Source organism: Crinia signifera, chromosome 3 (assembly GCF_055691185.1).
Source record: "Crinia signifera chromosome 3, ASM5569118v1, whole genome shotgun sequence".
Lineage (NCBI taxonomy): Eukaryota > Metazoa > Chordata > Amphibia > Anura > Myobatrachidae > Crinia > Crinia signifera.
In genome coordinates, this window is record NC_139219.1 from 82,172,323 (window position 1) to 82,200,096 (window position 27,774).

Below are 27,774 nucleotides of genomic sequence, written 5' to 3' on the forward strand. Positions count from 1 at the left end.
TTAAGATATTTACATTTTAAGTTAGTAAACATCTGAGTAGATTATAATAGGACATCTTTTTTAACATGATATATTTATTATAAAATAAAATACATACCGTTAAGAGGTTAACTAAATCCATACTTGTTTCAAAGTGATGTGAGGAAGTCTGTAGTGAAACCAGCTCATTCAGGGTGACGTATAACTGCTGCATTTTAATAGTATTTACTTTATTGTCCTCTATCCAGTCAGGAAAAACAACATGTACAGCTATTAAGTCTTTCAAATGAACACCAAGAATAGGAATTTTGAAACCTTCACACTCTGCAAAGGCTTTACGATAATTACAGTAGTTTCCATTAGACGAGACCAGCTCAGTCATTTCATCCCACACCTAGAAGACCAGGAAAAAAATGCATTTAATGGGTACTGAATATTTAAATAATATATTGTAATGTATGGGCAGCATGAACAGCATAATGGTTAGCATTACTGCCTCACAGTGCTGAGGTCATGGGTTTGATTCCCACCATGGCCCTAATTGTTTGTATATTATCCCCATGGAAGTGAATTAATCTGAGAAAAAAAAAGCATGTAGTGGGTTTTACATTTGGACACAGTGGAACTGGACTCTGATCATTAGGTTGCTTCAGGCTACATGTACACGGCATGAATGGAACATGCCACAGACAAAAAATAAGTGAACATGTATATCCAATCTAATGAATGGATGCCACAGTGCCTCACAACCTACAGTATGTAAATTCTTGGGTAACATGTTTTTTTCTCTAATTTTTAACATTCTACTACCACGTACCTTTGTAACATCAGTACTGAGATGTGCGTGAGTGTCTTTAAGACGAGAGATAGAGCTATGGCTAAGTCCTCCAACCACCGACATCAGTGTATTAAAGTTTTGAATTTCCAGTAATTTCTGCAGTGAAACAAACCATATTTAATTTACTTTACAAATGTTCATTGTCTGATTAGCATGCAATTAAAAGCAAAAATGACTGCCATCTCTGGATTGTTAGGTGTGGATCAAGCAAATAAAAATATTGGGTGTGCCATGCGCCTGGATTTGGGTTTGGTAACTAGATTTTGTCTAGATAACTCCAGGAAACATTGGTTATGTAGTAAAGGTATTTGCAGTGGTGAAGAAGTTTGCGCTGCCAGCGGGAGCGGAGTGAAGGCATTGCTAATCAAGTACAGAGTAGGTGCAACAGTTTAACAAATGTTGCAGAGCAGTGCAGAAATAAGATCTCATTTGGTGGCAAAGGTGATTATATTGGGGTACAGTATAATAAATAATGGGCATTCTGTGTTCCTTACCATGTGAACAAATACGTGGCCACTTCCAATCTGCAATGTGACTTCAGTTTTGCACCAGCTCAGAGCTGGTGGTCTTTGGGCCACATCCTATACTTTCAGTGGGAGCCTCCATGCTGCACCTTATCAGAGAAGTGCATTTCCAAGTGCTCTCAAAGAAATATAATAAAAATGTTCACACTCACACACATGCCACACAAAGGCCTTTAATGAAGTTTAATGGAGCAGTATTTCTTCTGAATAACAGAAAAATTATTTTATTGAAATAAACTTTTGGATTAGATTGAAGTTTGATGTGACATCTCCAATAATTCTGCACAGTACACAGTACGGTATGTCACTTCAAGGTTCTGGGGCAGATGATTTAGGCACAGCAGTGCAAAACCAAGGCGCTATGCATTAACTGCTCTTTGTAAATGAATTATTAGAAATTATAATTATTAGCAACATAAATGTTAACCAAACCTTAAAACCATTCCGATTTTGGCAGGAAAGTCATGATTTAAGGGACTGTCTCCAGTCACATTCATCCTGATTTGCAGGATGCTGGACAGTATTGCCTCTAGCGCATGTTGCAATAAAATTGTTGTTTTTGTTCACAGCACAACCCCAGGGAGGGTATCTAGTTACGGAAATATGTTTTGGCACACGAATGTCAAAAGGTACTAAAAGTTTGTTGTCTGAATCTTTATGCACCCCTTTTGTCCTAGACCCTAAGCAGTTTTCCATTAGAATACACCACTGCTCATTGTTTCCCCAGATCATAGTCTATTATAACTAGGCGAGGCCGGCAACAGAAGGGTAGGGGGGTCAAAAGGGACCAGTACTGGTCTGAGGGGCTTGGTGGCTGTAAGCATGGCTATGGCAGTGCAGCATCTACAATATCAATGGTTTATAAAGGTGCCAGCCACCGGCGTGGATTCTTGGAAGGGAACTTACTCAAACCCCCCTCTGGTAACCCCCCTGGGCCTGGTCACCTGTGCGGCTACCTGTACTAATGAGTTTGGTGACCCCAAGCAATGCACCAAACCACACAATGCATGATCTGGCACCCTCCAATCCGCCCAGGAGAAGCAAGACTGCAGGAGAAACACAGGCAGTGTGGTCTGGAAACTGGAATTTGGAAAGCGTTGATGGTGGTACCAGCAAGGTGCATTGGTAAAAGTGGCAGTGTGGAAGTGTTGTCACTCAAAACAAACAGGCAGTTATTACTGTATGTATAGAAGACACCACAGTAATGAAGTATTCACTATGCAATGTAAATGTAATATCAAAGTACAGGTGGTAATATGGCATACTGTGCTACGCAGTAGGGCAGCAGATTTGTATTACATTACACAGTGATAAATTATATGTTTTTTTTTTAATTATAATTCAATTTGCAATGTAATAAAAATCCATTGCTTAAGGGGGCGGGGTTGGGGGACCCCAGAGATGTCAATGTACCAGGCCCCGAGATTTCTGTTGCTGGCCCTGTACTAATTCTGAATCGCAGGCAAGACCGAAATCATATTTCAAGCATAGGGTAGGTGTATGTGCCAATAGTAGTAGCTACAGGTGCTCTGGCATACACAGGGTGGTACAGTTACAGAGAGCCATGCAACTCAGTTACTCGCATCCGTCCACAGCTGACAGAAAATCTGAGTTATGAGCTAGTCAGAATCAGAATCTTAATAATCACTTCCATAAAACTTCATTGTATATTATAAATGAATAATACTTCTAAACACTGCTGTCAATGATGTATGTGTTGGAAACCCAGTGAACATTTGCTAGAAATTGTATTTGTGCAGTTGTAATCACTTAGATTACCTTTTGGACCATCCCGCATCAATGCCGGATTGACAGAAATGTGTATATGAGGCCTAAACAATAAATTGAGCAAATATGATATGAAGATGGAATGGAAAAGACAATTTATTAATTGAGAAAACACATGTGTAAATTAGGTGTAAAGAACACTAAAATGTAACTTTACCTCAGAAACATTTATATATTTTGTAATAACTTCTGCTCTTTGTTGTGGAGTTGGTTTGCTAAGAACCATGAGTTGCACCCACTTAGAGATTCCATTGAACAGAGCTATGGACCTCTCCAAGGTTGGATTGTCGACTAAGCACCCATGGATTACATAACTTTGGTAATCTGTAAACTGGGGAAAAAAACAAATCCATTATGTATAATATAGGAAATAAAGATCACTTATCAAATATATTCTTCAATAAATATGATTACTGCTGCTGACTAGTACCAGGTTTCTTTTTTTTGTTCCTTATGTCTCTAGACTGAAAGTTCTTAAAAGTTTAGTGAACCAACATAGTCACCTGACAGTACTGCTGAACCAACATAGTCACCTGACAGTACTGCTGAACCAACATAGTCACCTGACAGTACTGCTGAACCAACATAGTCACCTGACAGTACTGCTGGCAAGTACTGTGTGTATGCAAATAAACATGTATTAAACTAAAACATGCCATATTTCTAGAACTTTTTATTTGCCATGAACCCGGTGTCCACCACCCAGGGACAGCCCCGAGTTTCAGCCCAGGCCAGGGTCCTCTGGAGGGGGGGACCCCTTTATTATTGGGGTCCCCACTCCCCCAGGCACCCAGCCTGGGCTTATCCGCCAGGGTGTCATGTTTTGGCCAGGGGAACTAATATAAATAGTTTCCCCCCGCTGTGGCATGGCACTGGTGGCTGTTGGAGCCCGATGCATGTTTCCACCATATATTTGGTACTCCTTTTTTCCACCATATATTGGGTACCAGGACTGGGCCAAGAACCTGTGCTGGTTCAAGAAATAAAGGAGGACCACATTTGATCCCTCCTGTATTTCTGCAATCAGGACTGGCTCAATGAGAAATATTTTCCAGACTTATTTTCTGCTGAATTACCGGCATTCAGCAATACGACTGTTAGTAAATGAGCAAACCACCATAGAACTCATGGCCATATACGGCCAAGTTCTATCAATGATGTATTCATTCGTACACCAGAATTTGTCTGAGCTTGCTGTATATAAATATGACAAATCAGCCAAATTCAGCTGACAGTAAAGTAGCTGATGCTTATTTACCAGCCTTATTTGACATCGATTGGGTACTAATACATGCATTCGTACCAATTTGATCTTAGTAAGTTTCCCCCTTTGTGTCTGTTCTCCAAAGGCACTGACTCACTGACTACCACTGTTTGATCTCTTGTTCTGTCTGAGTTTATTGTATTTTTGGTTAGTGCTACTATAATTTCCCAGTACAGCGCCATGGATTCTTTGTAATAACAAAAATAATTGTGTCCTTCAAAGTACCCCTATACTATTTTGGGTTACATTGATACAAACTCTTCCAATGTTGACTGTGAGGACCAAGTCAGCCTCTGGCTAAGCACCATCATTTATTAAATGTGTTCTGAAATATATTGATTAACACCTGGACATTCCTTCTTTATGCAAGCTACAAAAGGTTATAAAGTCACTCCAGTTAAAGAGTGTCCTGCATACAGTAGGTCCAAATAATGACCCATCCATGAGTTCTATAGATGCAACATTAGCCTTGGCTTGTGTGATCTTATTTGCAGCTGGCTGTCTACATGGGTTATAGATGATACATTAGCATTGCCTTGTATATGTGCAATTGGCTATGCATTATTTTACCTATGTTTTACATTTTGCATGATTTGATGGTTATTTTGTATATCTGTAGATTCCTGGGCCTCATATACAAGTTCTCATAATAAATAATACAATAAGATCCAGCAAATAGCTTTGTTTATTATATCACATGAATTAAATGATCCTGTCCCTCTGTAACAGATGAGCCAAATATATTTCCCCCAGCCCTCCAAGTTAGTCTTTTGTTTTGGTTTTTAATAAATAAGGGTACTTGTTTCCTAGCACGGCCACACCGATTTACATCGGGGTGGCCGTGTCGGAAAAATCGGGTCGATCGCATCGCATGCGATTTGGTCGCATGCGATGCGATCGACGCGACCGACCCGATTTTCGACCCGATTTTTTGATTGAATGAAATGTAAATCGGGTCCCTGGGACCCGATTTTACATTGGATTCAATGTAAAATATTCCCTAGACCCCCAAATTTAACGACGTAAACCCCACCCCGCGATAGACGCCAACCCGAAGCGTGGCGAGCGCAGCGAGCCCGCGAGGGGCGGCGGTGCGCGTCCTCCGACCTTTTCATTCCCCTACTATCCACTAGGGCGTGGAGTGAGAATAGAATAGTGTGGCGAGCGCAGCGAGCCACCGAGCCCGAAGCGTGGCGAGCATAGCGAGCCCCGCGAGGGGACGCGGATACCTGTGAAGCCCGCGAAGGGACGCGTTTACCTGTGAAGGTATCCGTGTCCGCTCGCCACGCTTCGGGCTCGGTGGCTCGCTGCGCTCGCCACACTATTCTATTCTCACTCCACGCCCTAGTGGATAGTAGGGGAATGAAAAGGTCGGAGGACGCGCACCGCCGCCCCTCGCGGGCTCGCTGCGCTCGCCACGCTTCGGGTTGGCGTCTATCGTGGGGTGACGACGGGGACATCTATAATTTGAAATGGGTCATATTGGCCCATTTCACATTTTTCACATTTTTTTAAAGGTGAGATGGACTTAATCAAATCCATCTCATCTTGTGCCATTATAATGGCACAAGACCGACGCGATCCTCACGATTTCAATGTTAAAAAATATTTTAACATTGAAGCCTATGGGGAAATCGGGGGCATCGCGTCGGTCGCGTCGGGACCAATGTTAATGGTCCCGACCGACGCGATGCCCCCGATATTGTGCCTTAGCCGGCAAAATGGACCTGATTTCAAAGGAAATCGGGTCCATCGTGTGGATCGTGTACCTTAACTTAAAGGTACCCGATCCATAAGATTGTGGCCGTGCTAGGAAACAAGTACCTAAATAAGAATTTAAATATTGCCCTCGTGACTTGGAATATTAAAACTCTAAAGGCTTTAGACTTAGACTTTTAACAAATAATATAATTTGAAACTGTGCATTTAATCTTTGAAAAATAAAAATGATTGGCCTATCAAAAAAAAACAAAAAACAATAATGCTTACAGATATCCTTCGGAAGGCTTTATACTCCAGAAATGTTAGGTGTTCTGCCAGTTCTACAGGCTCCAGATGGTCAAACAGAAGGCAAACCTTCCCCTTCTTTGATGTTTTTTTTCTCTGTGTGACTCTTCGCATCCAGTCATAAGATGGGCTGCAAACAAAAGCGACAACACAAACTGTCACCACAAAATACAGCAAACAATAAACAGTGCTCTTATTGTTGTTGCTTCTATTTACATATATGTACATGAGCTTTCCTACTCTCATCACCTTACTTTCCATATGCGATGGTCTTCTTGTACAACTTTATTTTATTTTTTATTGACATTACTGTCAATAAAATTGACAGTAAAATAAAATTTGTTGAATTTGGTCAACAAAAATAATTATATTGCAATAGGGAAAATTTTGTTAGGAAATAAGCCTGGGTAACTTTTATAATGGGAATTGACAAAACCCTGATAAGCAGCTAAAGGTAATTGTTCTTGATATAAATTACATAGTTATTATACTTTAGATGTTTTAATTACAATTGTGCGGAATCATTTTGATCACAAGAGTTCATATTGCCTTTACCAATGAAATATTTTGTGGATACTGGAAATGTAGTCAGGTGTGACAAGTATAACTTTAAATATATATTTTTCAATTGCAAAAATTTTCAGGGATGGTGTATCAAACCTTATAGATCAAATTTAGAAGTTGCCCATCAGCTGCTGTCATTTCATAGACTGTACTAGATGAATGACAGTTAGGGTAAATTTACTAAAATGGAATGGCTACGAATGCCACATATGAAATTTTCTAAACAGTAAAATCATCTGATCAGAAAACACATGTACAAATCAACAGACCATCGGCCAAACTCGGCAAGACTTTCCATAGGCACCGGGACATATCTGCAAAGTCGGCCACTCATTTAGCTCAAAATATAAAATGGTAAATATACCACCTTTTGGCTGCTGAGTTTGCAGAAGCATGGATGGATCAGTCCGATTTGTCCGATGTGTTTGTATGTGTAAAAGTAAGGAAATCATTAAAATATTTTAAAAAATTGCAACGGGTCCCACCTCAGGGAGCCTAACCAGCCCTGGGCATTTTGAGCTGGCGCTGGTTCTAGAATTACAGGAAAAAAATGCTCAGAATTACAGGAAAAAAATGCTCATACTAGTAGTTTCACAATTAAACAAATATTCCAATAAAAACACATACACACACCTTAAAAGTAAAGTTTATCAATCACCCATACAGACTTGCAAACATACTTGTACGAAAGAATATAAATCGCTCAAGAAAAATCTACGGTACTTGTTTCCTAGCACGGCGCCCACGATATTACATTGTATGGCATCTCATCACATCACATCACATGCGGGCATACTGTATGGCATGCGATTAAAAATTGTATAAGCCCCATACAATTTAAAATTGTATAAGCACCCTAATGGCTGATTATAATGTGAAATACACCCCCACGCCACCCCCAATATCAACGCCAACCCGAAGCGTGGCAAGTGCAGCGTGCCCACGAGGGGCGGCGGTACGCGTCCTCCGACCTTTTCATACCCCCACTATCCACGTCGGCGTGGAGTCAACTCTATATAGTGTGGCGAGCGCAGCGAGCCACCGAGCCCGAAGCTTGGCGAGCGGACGCGTATTACTTCACATGTATTCCGCGCCCCCTGATAGCGTTGATAGTGGGGGTGTCGTGGGGGTACTTTTAACATTGTAAGCAACCATTACGGTGCTTATACAATTATTAATCTTATAGGGGGGCCATTTAACATTGAAAGCACCCATTAGGGTGCTTATACAATTTAAAATCGTATACCATCGCATTGTATGGCATTGTATGCCATATACAATGGTATACAATTTTAACATTGTATGATATCGGGGGCCATCACGTCACATCGCATCGCATACCATTGTATGCCTTATGGTATGCGATGCAAAGGGCGCCGTGCTAGGAAACAAGTACCCTATCTACATACAGGTTGAGTATCCCGTATCCAAAATGCTCGGGACCAGGAGAATTTTGGATAACCGATTATTCCGTATTTCGGAATATTTTAATATTTCAATTATGTATTTTGAAGTTTCTTGCATGTATGCTGTATTAACACATAAAATACACACAAATTTATTTTATTACCACATAAAATACACACAAATATATTTTATTTGTTCAAAAAACAAGGTTTCAAAACATGAAACAAAATTTGTGTACTATCTCAGATATTGAATTTGAATGCCAAGCAATCATTTTCTTGCACATATATAGTGCCAGTTACACATCATGTCACCAGTAGTGCTGTTACAAATGTCCCCAGTGAGTTTTTAGCAAAAAAAATATTTTTTATTCACTTTCTGGAATGTATGGTTTTCGGAATAATTCGGATAACGGATACTCGGATACGGGATACTCAACCTGTATAACTATCTACATATAGCACATATATTTACACATATATATGTATGTATCTGTATATATATATATATTTTTTTATATATATATATATATATATATATATATATGTGTGTGTATCGATAGGTACAGGAGTCTATGTGTAAATGTTTATATGTTTCAAAATCATACAAATTAAGACTAATTGGTTCATCGTGAACACTGGGACAAGTGCCAATATTTCTGTCCTAGTGCACTCACATACTTACCTACATTAACACATGACCCTCCGGTCCACTTGCCCAGTAGAAATCCATTGGGGTACCTGTACAAAAATTCTTACCTAAATCCAGTGTAGATCCCCGAAGTCAATGAGGTCAAGTATGTGGTCTGCCCTCATTGACTTTGTGGTCTGATATAATTAACCTTTCTTCATCCCCTTTCTATGTATGGGGTGAGCCCCATTTCCACTAACAGCTCAGCCAATTAGTATAAATTGATAACTGTCAAAACCTGCCAATCTTAATACATTTACCCCTTAGAGGCTGACTGGTTGCTTTGGGCAACGTCTCAACATTATCTTAGGTACTTGTGAGTTATCTGGGCTGCCGATTTTTTGATTGTATGCCTTAAGTTAAGGCATACAATCAGATGCGATGCGATGCGATATCGCATCGCATCGCATGCGATCATCGGATGCGATGACCCGATTTTTCCATAGGAATCAATGTTAAAATTGACTGAGTCTATTTTAACATGGAATTCAATGGGAAAAAGGGGTCCTTTTCATACCCCTACTATCCAAGTGGGCATGGAGTTAGATATAAACCTGTGGCGAGCGTAGCGAGCCACCGAGCCCGAAGCGTGGCGAGCGAAGCGAGCCCCGCGAGGGGACGGTATTCTGTGTCCCCTCGCGGGGCTCGCTACACTCGCCACGCTTCGGGCTCGGTGGCTCGCTACGCTCGCCACAGGTTTATATCCAACTCCATGCCCACTTGGATAGTAGGGGTATGAAAAGGACCCCTTTTTCCCGTTGAATTCCATGTTAAAATGGACTCAGTCCATTTTAACATTGATTCCTATGGAAAAATCGGGTCATCGCATCGCATCGCATCTGATGGTCGCATGCGATGCGATGCGATGTGCCCGATCCGACCCGATTTAGAAATCGGCAGCCCGGATAACTCACAAGTACCTTATCTTATTCTAATACTTGATACTGTACATCTCCCTTTCAGTCACAAACTATGCACACAGCTCATAGGCCATATATCAGCCCAATAACACGCAGTATAGTGCAGCACACCCCAGACCTTAGCAAATGATACTATGCTATGCACTGCAACCAGCATTTCAGTTGTAATACCTGAGCAATGTATGAATGGTAATATTAAACTGGTTACACATTAAGCCAATAGAAAACTTCCATCTTATACAAATGTTGAACTTTGAGTATTTCTATTGAGGGTTTTATAGGAAAAAAATACAAGAATAAATAGAACAAAAGCACACACACAAAAATAAATAAAAAGGAATTGGGTGCATAATCAAGGCACAAACATAGTCTATACTTAAGCAGAACACTGCTTGGGGAACTACCCAGGAGGGTCATACAGGCAAATAACATATTGCAAAAAAAGCGATAAAGAACAAAACAAGTTATGGTGGGCTGTGATTCGAGGCAAACCTGGAGGATTAACAAAGGGCCAAACCCTGGCATTGTCCCAAAGTGGAGATCACAGGCCTACATTTCCCACTGCTAACCAAATTCTATGTACCTGAATGTTGCCAAAAGAAACTAAAGGGGTTATGCCAGGGGTGTCAAACTCAAATTCAACGGGGGCCGCATCAGCAGTTTGGTCACCCTCAAAGGGCCGGTTGTATCTGTAGGTCCCCCTGTATAATTATGCCATGACACCACAGGCTGCTCCCCCTGTATAATATAAAATGAATGCCATGACACCACAGGCTACTCCCCCTGTATAATAATAATGCCATGACACCACAGACTGCTCCCCCTGTATAATATAATAAAAGTAATGCCATGACACATAAATGATTATACAGGAGCAGCCTGTGGTGTCATGGCATTATTATTATTATTATATACGGGGACACCTCAGGAAACAGCAGATATATATATTTTTTTTATTGTGAGTGTAATCCTCATCCTCACTTACTGTTTCTCCGTCTGTCCTGCAGCTGCTGCGGCTTCCAGCTTTTCTTCACTGCTTGCTGCGGCCACACTGTCCCCGACTCCCGGTCCAGCTTCCCTGCCTGCTCCTACTTCTCTACAGATGCATGGGCGGGCGGCGTCATCATCGTCATGACGTCCCCGACCAGTGTCTGTCACTGCCGGGCATCAGAGGGAACAGGCGGCCGGGCCCTCCTCCACGTAGCCGTGGAGGCCGGTGGCCATGTTTCTGTAGCCGCATACATATGTGCCTACAGGAACATGGCCACCGACAGTGGAGGAACAGGTAAGGCGGACGTGGACGCGGCCCGCAGCACTCCTGTTTTAGACACACTGCCCCTGCGTGCTATCTCCTCGCGCGGGCCACATGACGAGGTCTGGCGGGCCGGATTTGGCCCGCGGGCCTTGTGTTTGACACCCGTGGGTTATGCACTAAACACACACATATCAACAACGCACAATTTTCATCTCCCTTTCCCTGAGAGTAAAACCCATTCCTGGAGATGAACAACCTGCACAGTATTATGGGGGCAGATTTAGTAAGCCTGGGGAAATTATAAAGTTGCCAGTGATAACGCACCAGCCAATCAGCTGCTAACTGTCAAGGCTTCATAAATCTGCCCCATAGTCTCATGTCTGACAGAACAAACTGTTGGACAACCATTTTAACCAAATTCACATGGCACATGACAGAGAGAGAACCCCTCTGCCATACATGAGATTTAGCCTTGAAGTACTCAATTGGAAGTTTCAGATTAAGGTCACACAATCAGCTGGAAGGTGACTAATTTCAATTATCTAAAGGTGGCCATACACTACTGCAACTTCTCGCAGTAGTGTATGGACATCCAATCCCGCTTGAGCCCCCAGGACATTGTGGAATCGCATGTGGTCCATTTGCATGTGATTTAAAGCATGTGATCCTATTCCCCGCCACCAGGAGGGGGTCTGGGTAGGGGGCCTTTACACCAGAAAAATGGGCAAAAATCAGTTCAATAATGCCTCAAAAGCAGCTGGGAGAACTCCAAATGACACATATACCATAACATGTCATCTGCATATAGAGATTTTTGATCCTCATGAGAATCTAGGTGAAATTTAATAGGATGAGAGATTCCCAAAGTGAGAGATTTGGTAAGAAATCTCCATTATTTTTTTTTTTTTGAAGAGTCAATCAATTACACTTGCTGCTTTAAACAAAACTGGAGATTTTTTACCAAATCTCTCACTTTCTGAATCTCTCCTCCTATTACATTTCACCCAAAGAGTACAGTAATATTAGGATAAATTCTGATTGAACAAGCCAACAGCTTTACTGCAATGGAGGGGATCACCTTCTAGATTGTTAATGAATTTATAACAAAGCCATTCACAGAGAACATGATACTGTAGCAGGACAAGAATAAATAAGCTGGTTCCAAGCTATAAACTCAGGACTTACACCAAATCTAGTGAAATGGCCAGTGACACAACTAAGGCATTATCAGGTCCATCACCATAAATCTGCAAAGATGTATATAGGTGTTGGAGGTTAATAGCTGTTGAGCACCCAGGCATAAAGCCAGTTTGGTCAGGAGAAACAATATCATGAATCACTTTATTAAGCTGGAGAGCTAACATTTTCATCAATATTTTATCATCATTGAAAAGTTGGGAAATAAGGTGCCTGGGATCCTTACCAAGGTTGGGGATCACCACATTATTTGCTTCTGACATTATGGAGGGGAAGGAACACGCCTCCAAAGATCCTTAAGTTTAGTGATCCTTACTTAGCTTAGGAATCACCACAATTATTCCTTCTGGCTTCAAGGGAGGGAACTTGTCTCCAGAAGTGGTAAAACATTTTTTACCACTTGGGATCAAAGAAACCCAAGTGGGTTTTAAAAAATTTGATTGGGAGCAACAACTGTTGTGAAACTGCTTACTGATAAATATGACCACTGATTGATTGTCACGGAAAGATCTGTTTTATCTTTGTATCAATATTGTGTACATATATAGGTGGAGATGTATTACTGTATATACTCGAGTATAAGTCGACCCGAATATAAGCAGAGGCACCTAAATTTACCACAAAAAACTGGGAAAACTTATTGACCCGAGTATAGGCCTAGGGTGGGAAATGCAAAGAGTCTAGGGGCACACTGAGACACACTGTACAGGGTCTAGGGGCAAGTCCCCCTCTCCCTTCATCCCATGATCCCATAATTGCAGCTGGGTCTGTCATTTTAGTTCCCCCAGCTGGAAGGAATCTTACAGGATGAGCAGCCAAGTAAAGTGTGTGACAGGAAGGGAAGCTGTAATGTGTAATTACAGTCCATATAGAGGGAGGCACTAATCAGGAAGAGATGAGAGGGTCCCAGGTAATTGGGGCTGCGTGACTGCTTCATCTACTGCTTCATCCCTTCCTCTACTTCATCTTCGGTCTCCTTGACTATTTTGACACCTACTTCTGAACTGATGCTGATTTTAGTTCTACCAGCTATACCCCTACCTACCTACCTTGTAATTTGTTTTTTTTTGTTTGCTATGTACGGCGCTGCGGACACTTTGTGGCGCCTTATAAATAAACGTACTACTACTACTACTAGAGCTGACGCTGCATGTGGTATGGATGCACTGCATGGGGTATGGATGTGATGCATGTATTCCGCACTCACCATGGCAGCTCATGAGCCCCAGTGCCAGAGCCCTTGCTTCCCGATACTGGCTGCTCCTTACTCTTCTGCAGGCGGCACTTGGCGTGTGCTAGTTTCTGGCCAGCACGAAAGCAGCACAGAGACTGCAACATCAGCCTCCGCCAGGCCCCAGCGTCACCAGGCCTTGCCACCAGCTCTGAGTGAAGGACCAATTACCGTATACACCCGAGTATAAGCCGAGGGGGTACTTTTTCAGTATAAAAAATGTGCTGAAAAAGTCGGCTTATACTCGAGTATATACGGTATGCATTAGATAGAAGAGAAATTGGAGCAGTTGCCCAAACAGTCGTTGAACAGGCAGTTAAGAAGCGAACTGGATGCATTGAGCAACTGCTGCTCCACTTACGCTTTTTCCAGGACCTGATACATCTCCCAATTAGTATGAACATTTGTGTAAAACACTGACAGGTGATAAGTTAACATAAAAAAAATACTGTGTACTGTATGTATTAAATAAACTATAGTAGGTGCTGTACATTGACAACTACTGTACATAACAAATAAGGTTTCTGGAGTTAAATAACCAGTTTCCGCCACATTAATGGTTTTCTAATTATAGATCAATGTGTGTCAGCAGGAAATGTGTATTGTGTGCAAGGCCTGAACAGAGTCACAGTCTGCTGCAACTCATTGCAGATATTTACATTGTACAATAAAAGTGACATTTGCAGGTAGGGTAAAGCTGTCACCAGAATAAATATACTGTACATAGTATAGTGGCTAGGACAGTGGTGGCCAACCTGTGGCTCTTGAGCCTCATGCGGCTCTCCCCCTTGTAAAGTGTGGCTCCTGCTCCCATTGCTGCCCGCCGCCCACCGTCTGTCCCAGTCCCCCCTGCTACCGGTTCCCTGAATCCCTTCTCCTTCTGAGGGGAGGAGAGCGCGCATCACGCATCTCTCCTACCCCTTACTGTGCATCCTTGTGACTGGGCCGTCCGCCAATCAGAGCTCGTGGGCCAGCAGCCAATCAGTAGTCGGCCAGCGAGCTTTGATTGATTCCCAGTCACAGGGAAGTGAGGGGGAAGGATATGCGCGGTGTGCTGTGCTCTCCTCCCATCTGTGACATGACAGGACTGCAGGAGGACACCAGACTGTCCTCTCCCCGCCTGGCAGCAGCAGCAACAACAGTGAGTGCTGCTGATGGGAAATTTGCACTGTGAGGGCATAGCAGTTTGTGGCACTGTGGGGGCATACCAGCTTTTTGGCACTGTGGGGGCATACCCGGCACCGTGTGGTGCATACGTGTATCTGGTACTATTGGGGGCATATGTACTATTGCACTATTGGAGGCATATTTTTTTTGGCGCATGCGCCTTCGGCGCGCGCATGATGTCGGCTCTTTAGCTTGACTACCGATATTTTTCAGCTCTTTACCTCTGACCGGTTGGCCACCCCTGGGCTAGGAGATCAAGAAAGTGGCCCCTTCCAGTCTTGCCATGGTTTGTGCTTGTGAATAATAGGCCTAATTCAGACCAGATCGCAGTGCAAATTAGTTCTCAAAATGGGCAAAACCATGTGTACTGCGGGGGGGGGGGGGGAGGTAAAATGTGCAGAGAGAGTTAGATTTGGGTTATTTTGTTTCTGTGAAGGGTTAAAACTGACCATTTTATTTTTACCCTGCAATTTAGATTTCAGTTTGAACACCCCCCATGTAAATCTAACTCGCTAGGGGGTCATGTGACCCGGGCACTGACCGGGGAGGGGGTCTTGCTAGAGAGTGAGACAGTCACTCCGCTGTGGCTGGCAAACTGCCTGCACACTGCCGCCGGGTTCTTCCTCCACCAGCTGAGCGAGTGTAACGGGGCGAGAAGTGCAAGAGGGAGTGGGAGAGTTGGGCCTGAGGACGGGCAGGAGCAGCGGCACACAGACTATGTGTCAGAGACCCAGAGTGATTCAGTTAGAGGGACGCCACGGCCCACGCCAGTGCTGTATTTCTATGACTGTGCTGCCACTCAGTTAAATTGCATGGAACGGTATGGCTGATTTACACCGTAAATTATACAGTGTAAATCAGCCATAGGTTTCCATCCAATTTAATTAATCTGTAAAACAATTTGAAAAAAAGTATTCTGCGATAATAAAACAGCATACTGTACAGTATAACAAAGTGTATCTGCATTACAGAGAATGGTATAGCATGGTGGTGTTATTTCTGAAACCTTAGGGCGAAATCTATCTATAGGTATTGTGATTTTATTTTTTTTTGGGGGGGGGGGAACCAAATTGCTGTCTTTCCTATGGCGCCGGAAATCCTAGTTTCGGCCCTGTGTGAGAATCAAAAAGTGATAGATTTTGGGAGAGTTTTCCCATTTTTTTAAATGCGGAAATCATTTACACTGCAAAACCAGGTTGATTTGCCATGTAATTGGTTGCCACTTTAAATAAAATGGGAAAACTCTCCCAAAATCTCTTACTTTCTGATTCTCACACCCTATTAAATTTGGCCCCCAATATTTATACATACTGTACTGTACAGAAAGAATAACAAGGAATCTATAGCCGTCTGTCTGCTGGCCACTCTGAATCTAATTTTGCATGCAGGTCTCTAAAGGCCCCCCCACACTAGGACACCTTCTGCGAGGGGAGAAGTCCCCAATAATCCCCTCTTGAACCACATACAATACACCGTATGCAGTCATGTTGCACACAATGTATAGTATCATATGCAATCCCAGCTAAGCCTGCTGAGATGGGATACATTTATTGTGCAGCAGGTGTGATCTACAGGCTTTGATACAATGCACACAGGACCGCACATCACATGTGGTTCTTAAGCAGGGGTACTGTAGCTCTGACAATTGGTATACTTCCCATTACTGCATTACACAGTGATTAAAATTATATTTGTAATTTATCAAAAACTTAAGTCAAGTCAATTTAGCTATCTTTTACATTTCCAGTGTTAGAATGAAAACAGCCTTTACTATATGGTGTAAGGTACTTTAAACTCTGTGTGATGGGATTGTGCTGTCTAGATCTGTTTATAGATACTTTTTGTAATTTGATTTCCATTTAGTCTTTTTTAATATATATGAATGCTAGAAACTTTTTTGCCTCTAAAATATACCTACTTCTGCTGATATTTGGCATTAATGATTTACAAATTGTAACCGGAAGTAGTATTTTACAAGTTTTTTAAGCTATCTACACATTATTTATTCTCTTGTCCTTCAACATCCACTTGTAATTACAAAATTAATACATGTTGAAATGTTTTTACTTAGTTGTTGATATTATTTTATGTTTATTTATTTATACAATTTTCTATGTTTATTTCAGGGTGCTATAACCCTGAAATGTTTTTTTCTTTCACTTTGTCTCAAAAAGAAAATACAGGTATAACTGAACTTTCAGATCACATCAACACATTACTTACTGTAATATAGCAATTTCATTAAGAAGTTATGGGACTATTATCAAAACTCTATCTCCTAAGTGCACATTTATATCAAATTATATAGTTTGAAAAATAAGCATTGATCATTTTTGGGACGTGCACACCATTTGTGCCAATTTTTACCATATTAACATATGACTTTTAATGTATTTTACAGAGATTAGCAGTGTACAACATTTGGTCCCATAGCAGTACCAAATATTCTTTTGCACTAGTTACACTGGATTTGATTGAATAATAAGTTCACATAGTGTTCATAAAATTAAAAGTAAATGGTGGTATGTATGTGATATCAGAATCAGAATCATCTTTATTGATCAAGTATACAACAATATACAAGGAATTCAGTCCCAATAATTCACATCTCATAATAATCCACATTTTGGGATGTGCAGAGCATTTGTCTTTGCCATACTAATATATTCTACCCCTTTCGCATTACAAATATGGGTCGGACTGGGGATCTTGTTCCCGGGTCCGACACATTCACATTAAACCCGGATTTAACCCTTCTTATAAGCCGGTCAAAATGAAGGGTTGCTTGCTGCTTTCACACCACACCTCGACCTGATTCAACCCTGCAACAACTCAGGTCTACCCCAGGTTATTTTTGCAATGTGAAAGGGGTATTACTTATAATGTTTGCTATAATTTAATGTTTGTAATTACAGAGATTATCAATGGACATTATTTAGTCCCATAGCAGTATCATTTATTAATTTGCACTAGTTATTGAAAGATAAGTTCACTTACTTTTCATAAAACTAAAAAGAACTGAAGGAAATGTGTGTGATATCAGAATAAGAATCAATGGTACTTGTTTAGTTTCACGGTGGCAGTTACGTAGTTTACATAGTGCTGTATTGAGAATACCAATACTGCACTATGCTGCCTACGTAAACTACGTAACTGCTTCTGTAGCCCTGAAACTAAACAATGGTTAATATCCCCACTATCCACGTCATACCCCCAGTATCCACGTTGGTGTGGAGTTGATGTTATAAAGTGTGGCGAGCTCAGCGAGACACCGAGCCCGAAGCGCGGCAAGCGCAGCGAGCCCCTCGAGGGGACGTAGATACGCGTCCTCTCTCAGGGTTTGCTGCGCTCGCCACGCTTCGGCCTCGGTGGCTCGCTGCTCTCGCCACACTTTATAAAATCAACTCCACGCCGATGTGGATACTGGGGGTATGATGTGGATAGTGGAGATATGACATGGATAGTGGGGGAAATGTATGTGTGTGTTTTGTGTGTTATACTTACCCTCCTCTGGCCCAGCCACCGCGTCCACTGGGTCCCCGCAATCCACCGATGGGTCCTCCTCCTCCGGCAGTCACTCCCCGGCGCCATCGTTCAGTCCCCCTCCTCCGGCACTGGCAGCAGCCAATTTACGCAATTAACGTAGTGCCACTGGGGGAGCAGGTAAACCATGTGATGCTCCCCCAGCGGCAATGCACTGAATTACGTACATTGCTGGCACTGGGGAGTGACTGCCGGAGGAGGGGGACTGAAAGATGCCGCCCGTTGCCCGTGATCGTCGCCCACAGGGATCGGTAAGTATACAACGAAGCACCCACCCTGCTCCATCTGCCACCCACCACCCTGCTCCCAGTGTAATTTCAGGGCGGCTCCTGCTACGCTGACAACGTAGGTTAGGCTATGTTGTCAGCGTAGCGTAGAGCTGCTGCCGTGAAACTAAACAAGTACCGAATCAGCTTTAGTGGGCAAGTAGATAAGAATATACAATTAATTTCCAGTCATCCACATCTCCCAAGTGAACACATAAAAAGAGCACATAAAAAACCTCCACAAACATACCCTGGCCTGACTAACTATCTCAAATATTTAACAAGGTGACAGCCTGGGGGAAGACATGTCCTGAGATTACTACAAATGATCTGTAATGTTTGCTATATTGAAGTAGTTAGAATAGATCATGACCAGGATGCTAAAGATCTTCTATAATGTTACCCGCATTCTTCTTCACTTTATAAAGTATAGTGCTCAACCGGGAGAAGCTGAATCTCAATATTTTTTTTGCCCATCCTGCAGTTGGAGTATTTTCCTGTTCCATGGCCAAACCACTATTTCATCAACATACAGATGGAGCCGCTCTCATTAAGTCCGCCAGCTTGCATATCGGAAAAGCTGCCAGATGCCAGGAGACAGGGATGCGCGAGCATCTCACATGTCCGTGCTTCCCATTGCAGAGAATGGGGGTGCACGAGCATCTTGTGCATGTGTGCGCCCCATTCTTTGTGACAACAGACCTGGCAAATGGTGGTAGTCGCGCCAGGTCCCCATCTAATGAGAGCGGCTCCATCTGTATAAAGAACAAACTGAATTGTTGCTGGGTAAAAAATAATTGTCAATCTTTGCGATAAATTCAACTTCTGAATTGGCCTAAAAAATGCTGCACTTTCCTTACAATAGCATCTATATTGATCACCCACTTCAAATCCTTGGAGAGCTTCGAATCCAGGAATCTGAACGACTCCGCCACAGATACTATTTTGTCTGCTATTGTGAGGGATGACACTGCAAGAGGTTGCTTTCAAAAATCCACAGTCATCTCAACTGTCTTAATCGGATTTAAATCCAAATTATTTAAAATCAATCCAGTTAAAATGGATAAGATGATTGTAGATTTGTGTAAGCATCTCCTGCAGTGTCATACACTGTATACTGGACATGATTCAGGTTTGTTAGCAAAGCAAATTAAACACAGAACTTGGCAAAGCAATGTTGCTCTATAGGTATGGCAGAGGTAACATGTGCAGAGAGGTTTAGATTTGGGTTGGGTATGTTCAAATTGAAATCTAAATTACAGCGTAACAATAAAGCAAACAGTATTTACCCTGCACAGAAACAAATATAACTTACCCAATTTTTTATTTTTTTGCTTTGCTCGCAATGCAGAATCAGGTCTACTGTATGTTAGAAAATGCTTGATAAAACTAAATAATAATAATAATTATTGTATAAATATACTGTAAAAATATTTTCACATGGAATATCTGAGTAACTTAACAATACAAAAATATAAATTAAAGCCAAAACACTCATTAAAATAAATACAGCACTTGCAGATCTTCTGACAGCACATCGGATAATATCCTGTGATGATCATTACTGTGACAACTAAAGCTACCCTTATAAAATATTCAACATGGATGCAGTCAAAATCCTGTTGTTCAAAATCCCGACGGTCAAAATACCGACAACCATTAACCGACGGTCAAAATACAGACAAGGTCAAAATACCGACATGGTCAAAATCCCGACAAGGTCAAAATACCGACATTTAAAATCCCGACATGGTCAAAATCCCGACAAGGTCAAAATACCGACATTTAAAATCCCGACAAGGTCAAAATACCGACATTTAGAATGTAGACAGGTGAAAAAGTCAACATGACTTTCGGTCGACAGGTCGCGAGGTCGACATGGGTTTTTTCACAGTTTTTTGACCCGACATGTGCCGACAGGCGGTATTTCATGCCCTACCATATCCACTAGGCAGTGGTGGGAGAATAAAATAGTGTGCCGAAAGTCATGTTGACTTTTTTACCTGTCTACATTCAATATGACGGTATTTTGACTTGTTGGGATTTTAAATGTGGGTATTTTGACCTTGTCGGTATTATGACCTTGTCGGGATTTTAAATGTCTGTATTTGGACCATGTCGGGATTTTGACCGTCTGTCAATAGCTGTCGGTATTTTGACCGTCAGGATTTCATACCGAATCCATTCAACATTTTGTTTCAATAAGAAGGTGTTTCTTGTCAAATCCAAAAATCAAGGGTACATAATTATTGAATTATTCGGTAAAGAATATTATTCAAGCAAAAGTTAACAATTTTGTTTCTAACAAAAAAAAAAAACCTTAACCAAAAGACTTACATGCTGGAAATGTCTATAAGATTAATATGTTCTTCATAACCTAGCTGACTTGCCAGTTCTCTGAATTCCTCAGTCAACCGTATCAGTCCCAAATCCAAATTAAACTCTGCAGGAAATTCCAGAATCCAGTATCTAGAACAGGCATAAGGGTCAACATAACTTTCTGTCCTCACAAAAAGACAAATCTTTAATGATAATTTTTAATTGAATACTGTAACTGACCGTTGATCAAACATTCCTCATAGTCATAATTACTAGAAATGAAAGTAAAATAGAATTAAATATAACTTTCTAGAAGTATCCTTAAATTGAATCTATTTATAAGTTAGCGAAGGTAAAGATCCAAAAATTATCAAATGAATGTAAAGCTAAACAATGGAAATTTGACAGGGATTATTTTATAATAAAACATATATTTTTTATGTTTTCTAAAACTGGACTGTGAAATAAAAGGCAATTATAATATTTAATTATTCTAGAAGTTTAGTCAATTCATATTTGTTGCACAAAGTGGGAACACTGTAATGATCACCATTCATATTTATCTAACAGATGGTTGCTATAAGTAAAAATAGATGTACACATAACAGTATCTTGTCGTGTTGATTCAATATATCAATAGAATAACATTCTGTAACTGTATACCGATCTCATTATTATTTTCGTGAAGCTATCCAATAAAAAGGAAGTCAACTGATTGGCCAATTGTTTGTTCAGTTGCATCTTCCAATCTGTAATTTCAACGTACCGCATAAAGTGGCAAGTCTTCAAGCGCAAGTCATTGCAGTTATCTCCACTGGAATTTCGATAAGTGAACATGTTAAAGAATTTTTTGGAAAATATCTTAAGTTAAAATTACTTGTTATGCCAACATGTTTACTTTGCATATGCAGTAACATTGTATGGTAAGTCCTATTTTTTTAAAAGTAATTTGCCCAAAAATTGAAATGCTGGTATGGAAGAATGTATTTACACAAACAAAAAGAGTTGTATGTTTACCCTGTTATAATAAATAAGGGGGTGGTCCTGGTTGAATCAGATGGGGCTTCTGATGGTGAGTGTATTTGCACATGTGTAGACCCCCAGTGTGAATGCCTTCAGCAAGTATCACACGATTGCCAGCGTGCCAGCCACTAGGTCCAGGTGGCTGGTGATACGCCAGCAACGATGGGGCTGGCCCCATTTGTAGAGCCTAATGGAGACCCAAACACTGCACTGCAAATCTGCAGCCCGAGCGATTACCAAACGACTGGGCATGCATGCAGTACGCAGTGCGAGAGCCATCCTTGAAATCCTTTCGCAAGTTGATTGCAACATGAGCATAGAGACAAGAGCCATAGCTGTAGCCGCCATAGCTCTGAACCAGGCCCTTAGTGCTAGTCAATGCAGTTTATGTAACAGACATACTGTACATGAACCAAGTGTTCTACATCCACAAATATAAGATGAAAAATGTTATTTAAGTTGTATGATGTAATATCATTTCTAGATGTCACTTTCTGAAAATGTATACTTTAAATTGCTCGCTAATGCTGCAACATCAGCTCCTACCTGTCTTTTCACAGGCTGGGTTTGAAAAATGACATGTGGTAGCTGATTGGCTGGTGGTTTATCACCCACAGTATCACCCACATTCTTACCTTATGAAGCTTGAAACATCTGGCTCTGTATCTATTATTTTAGTCACCATGTCAAAAAGTCAGTAACATTTGTTTGGCATGAACTCCCCAGAAAATCCTTGCTGTCTGGGTAGTTCCCTAGTACTGATGTAAGGCTTGCTAAGGGAAAAGGAGCTGGGGGGCTGAGAGTGAATACTTTGCAGGCCGCATGCAGCTTTAGTGATGCCAGTTGCCCATCACTGCATTAGCCCCTTCACCTAACTTCCTGTATAAACCAGGCCCTGTCTTTCTCTCTGACTGATTATTATGCTCCTGCACATTAAACTAGTTAAAGCTGCTTCCTGCTGCATTGTACATTCAGATATTCTCTACAAATGAACTGTAACAGCCTTAGGGGGGTATGCAATGTGCCTCCGCTATTTCTGACGTGGGAAATAGCGGCGGCTCTCTATTCAATGCTGTCATTAATGACAGCATTGATGCAGGATCACGGCAGAACAGGCCCGACTTCAGAAGCTTTCGTTCCCGTTCTGACGATAACGTGGATGGGCCGTGGATTGTAGTGATCCAGGCCGCAGATCGACAATCCACAGCCATTTTTGCAGCCACGCCCCGTTGCGCCCATCGGCAGGCAGGACATTGAATCTTGTCTGTCGTTATGCGGTCGATCTGACCGCAAACGGGCCAGGATCACGGCTGTCAGCGGGGATCGACAGCCGTGATCCCAGATTGCATATCCCCCTTACTATGCCATGCCATTCTGCCTAGCTTTGCAGCTATCGTTTATTTCATTGTACCAATGTAGCAAATAATGTTCATAACTATTCCCATCCTGACTACAAACAGCTAAATGACCACCACATTGAGGACCTAATTCAGAATTGTATGAAAGCGGCTGTGCAATTTTTCATCATTAAAACTCAGATGCTAACAGGAGGCGTCTGTCAGAAATAGACGTCACCTGTAGGGTGGCCAATCCCGGGATCGGGATCGGAGGGATCCCGGGATGTGGCCCCTAAAACGTCGGGATTTCAATCCCGGGATTGGAGTTTCCATTCCTGGGATTTCGGGATTAGACTGCGCATGCGCAGTCTAATGCCGGGCAGCGTCTGAACTAGTTCTCCCATCCCAGGCAGTGTGGCTCTGTGCAGCGTGATGGCGTCAGAGGTCACGCTGCGCAGGCCACTGGCAGTCTGACCTCCCGCCGTGCTGACCTCCTGTCGCCTCCGAGACCGCCCACCCATCAAGGCTGACCCCCGTAGCATCGCCCGACGTCCACCCGCCCAGGCTGCATCAACCCTCCCACCCACCCAGGCTGCATCCGCCCGGCCGCAAAACCTGTAAATAAATATGCAGGGCAGGTTTTTGCATTAGGGAAGCCAATCCCGGGATCTGGGGAATCCCAGGATTGGGAATTTTCCAATCCCGAAATCCGGGATTGAAAAAATGCCCCGGGATTGGCTTCCCTAGTCACCTGTTAGCATTTAAAATCTGACTGCTGTGTCTGAGGGCGCAGCCGTGGATCAGCAATGATTTGAGGCATCATTCAACCTTAATAAAATGAAGCTTACCCAGGCTGTCTGTAGGGTCCAGATACCTGGGTCAAGGAAGTCAGCATCTGACGACACAGACCCTGGACCCGTCATGTCTGCAATACAGGGACAACATGCCTCATTGGGTTTGCGGACAAACAATAATTAGGTCCACAGTCCCTCGCAACCAATATAGAGCCCTGAACCCTGCAAAAACTAAAGCATACTACAGACCTATTCTTAGTACTAAACTACCCAGAATAGGAATCTTATGACCACCATGTGGTCTGTAGCTATAACAGCAACAACGGCTCCAATTAATAAAACATAAAAATATGTGACACAGATGGGTGAGGTAGGCCGGCCTTACCATTAGAGTGCATCAATTGTTTGAAAATACTAAATTGAGAGCATGTCACAGACTTTTGGTTATCTACAACTCCTGGAATAATCACGGAAGTCAAGGGCTATCATTAATGAGTTAAAAAAGGTACAACAAGATATTTTAGACAGATGTAAAAAATGTATAAAGCTGTTTTGTGGTGCTAAAAATTCTGTGAAATTTGAAACTTGATAGTATTGTCTACCCGATTATGAGCCTGATTCAGAAATAGACACAGACGTGGTAGTAGCAGCGGCTTTTGCCACATCTCTGTGCTAAGGCTGCTACAAACAACTTCCCTAATTGTGTGTCCGATTGTGTAAGTACTTACTGTATGTGCCCACAGTCAGTGTCTGTAGATGCTGAAATACTACTTAGTCAGATGCCACCAACAGTGGCATCATCCAGACTTGCACCATCGCTATGGCAGGTGCAGCTTCTCTTCCTGCATTTGGTTTCCTATGTGAGCGGTCCTTTGACATTCAATGGCACCCATACGACAATCCTATCTCTAAGCATCTTTTGAGATACCCCCTGTTACCTCCTAGTCACCGCCCAAGATCACCTGCTACATTTCCAACAACGTACCTCCAAATCCGTGCTACAACAACTGTGTGCATATAGCGTGAGACCCTGAATCAGACCTACATATATTATAGAACAGCATTAGAATTCTATAGCTTTATGATCTACTTAATAATAGGGCAGTACGGATGGTGTAATGGTTAGCATTACTGCCTCACAGCACTGAGGTCATGGGTTCGATTCCCACCATGGCCCTAACTGTGCAGAGTTTGTATATTCTCCCCGTACTTGTGTGGGTTTCCTCCGGGTACTCCGATTTCCTCCCACATTCCAAAAAACATACTGGTAGGCTAATTGTCTCCCAACAAAATTTACCCTAGACTGTCTGTGTGTGCGTGTACATGTGGTAGGGAATATAGATTGTAAGCACTGGGGCAGGGACTGATGTGAATGTTCAAATATTCTCCGTAAAGCGCTGCGGAATATGTGTGCGCTATATAAGAAAGTGTTAATAATAATAATAATAGGTACAGATGTGTCAACATACATCTATCCTTCATGTGATACAAGTCACGCATAACATGTAAGCTCCGTGGAACTCTGTAGCACCGGATGTCTTTTTTGTGACTTGTTCGATTGAAATGCTTCTTATATGCAAAACAGAGGGAATGTGATGCAGAAGAAGTCTCTGCTAATTAAAATAATATTCAAGTCTTTATTTTGTGCACGACTATGGCTTAATATGAAATGGAACGTTACACTGTTTTCCTGAAAAACTGCATTTCGTGTGCAGATACAGTCGCAGTCACACACACCGAATAAACACTTGTTGAATATAATTTTAATTAGCAGACGCTGCTTATGCATCCAATTCACTCCTTTTTGTCTCAAAATAAAAACCATGTGTTAACATTTTGCATATGTCAACCTAATGCATGTCCACCGTTTCGTGCCGATGTAATATACCACACCTGCTTTAGGTATGGCCATACTATTGTTTGTGCTACATTGTACCAAAAAGGATATATTGATAGAAGTTTGCCAGCAAGTTCAGCAGAGGATAAATACCACCGATGCATTAATAGGACGGATCTTGGCAACAAGTTGTTGTTCAGATGACCTTTCTCGTCTGTGAAAATAAATATACAGTAAATCACATAGACGTTATAGATATACAGTAATTATTGATGGCTTGCGTGACTAGTCAATGATCTTTGTGCACTATAATGCTTTTAAACGAAGGTCTGCATTGAGAAGTTGATATATTGCAGTTAATTGTCTACAAGGGCTTATGGCTCAGAATACACCACCTCACCTACCAAAATAGAGCTGTAAATGGTACAGACATAACACATTGTTCTGTTCAGCAGCTTTGGTGTGAAGCACAAGTTCTAATTAAACCTATTTGTAGATTCTATCACATTATTACTTTGTGATATGCTTTTCTAAAGTGAACGTGACCCAGATTCTAATCTTTTTTACAGCAGGTTCATTATACTAGATACTGTACTGTACTGTTCTGTTTAAGAGAACCTGCAGCTTGCAAATGATTGTTATAGTCAGTACATGTATACAGAGTGATCTGACTGGGAAATGAATACTGCTTTCACATCGCAAACCCTGCTCTAACCTGGTATTTGAAAAGGCACTACAGGTTGTCTGCAATATAGGCTCCTCCATGTTGAAGACCATCAGGTGACATGGTTGCTCCAATAGGTTACCTGCAAACACTGACCAGTACAGCTGTGCCAGAATCAAGGTATTCTCAAGTCCTTCCTGCTTGAAGCCAGTCATGGACAGGCAAGGGGGATACTGTATATTTCAGGGTTCTGGCCCTGCCTCAATGCCTTGAACAATTGCTCATTCTGTTCCCAGAGTTCCTGCTCCTGTGTCAGAAGTTCCTAGGCTCCAGGCTACCCAGTACTCCCAGCGTTACCATCTGCTTTGTCCTGCTGCTGATCCGGTTAACCCTTCTCCTGCCAGTTTCTCCTGCTTAATCCATCTCTGCGGTAGAGTGTATCCAGCCATCCCCAGCAAAGGTCACCACTGGCCATGGCTAGCTATCCCTGCTAGCTCCAAGGCTAGTCATCCATATTGGCTCCCAGGCCAATCAACTGTTATTGCATCTCGTCAGTGACTGTCACTATCTTTTCCAGAACGTCGACAGACTACCAGCTACTGTGCTTACCAGAGACTTTCTCCACCAGAGTCCTGACCGTCGACATCCCAGGTCAACTTGTTGTTCTTGTACATTACCAGAGACTTTTGCCACCAGTGTCCTGGCTGTCAACATCTCCTAATGGCTCCCAGGCCATCAGCATCTCCTATTGGCTCCAAGACCGACAACTGTCATAGACTCCCAGGCCGTTGACTTCTCCCAATGGCTCCCAGGCCGTCAATGCTCGCCTACGGCTCCCAGGCCATCAACCACCATAGTCGGCTCCCAGGCCGTCGACAACAACAATGACTCCCAGGTCATCATCAGTCATATCAGGCTGTCGACTACTCCTAACGACTCCCAAGTTGTCACCAGTCATCTCCGGTTCCGTGGCCGTTGAAACTACTAAAGACTTCCAGGTCATCAGCAGCCATCTCCAGCTCCCAGGCCATGGACAACTCCTAACGGTTTCCCATTTATATACCAAATGTGAGAGATTCTGGCATTTCTAGCTTTTTTTTTTAAATATCTCACAGATGTTGGCACTCAAAGGGTTAATCATCCTTGGGTTCCTTATACTG

The 27,774-nt window shown here is 42.2% G+C and overlaps 1 protein-coding gene across 3 annotated transcripts in view; it reads right to left on the minus strand.

The window, feature by feature from the left end:
• RASGRP3 (RAS guanyl releasing protein 3) overlaps positions 1–27,774 on the minus strand; it is a 108,438-nt gene that overhangs the window by 24,597 nt on the left and 56,067 nt on the right. The window contains exons 3-9 of one of the 3 annotated variants that reach the window (XM_083176110.1): positions 26,062–26,164; positions 21,726–21,788; positions 20,978–21,109; positions 6,383–6,530; positions 3,287–3,460; positions 797–913; positions 98–373 (exon numbers count right to left, since the gene is read on the minus strand). In XM_083176110.1, coding sequence (XP_083032236.1) covers positions 98–373; positions 797–913; positions 3,287–3,460; positions 6,383–6,530; positions 20,978–21,109; positions 21,726–21,788; positions 26,062–26,164 — 1,013 coding nt within the window. Of the gene's footprint in view, positions 1–97; positions 374–796; positions 914–3,286; positions 3,461–6,382; positions 6,531–20,977; positions 21,110–21,725; positions 21,860–26,061; positions 26,165–27,774 lie in introns of those variants that run through there. The other 2 variants (XM_083176108.1, XM_083176109.1) reach the window with 2 other exon arrangements.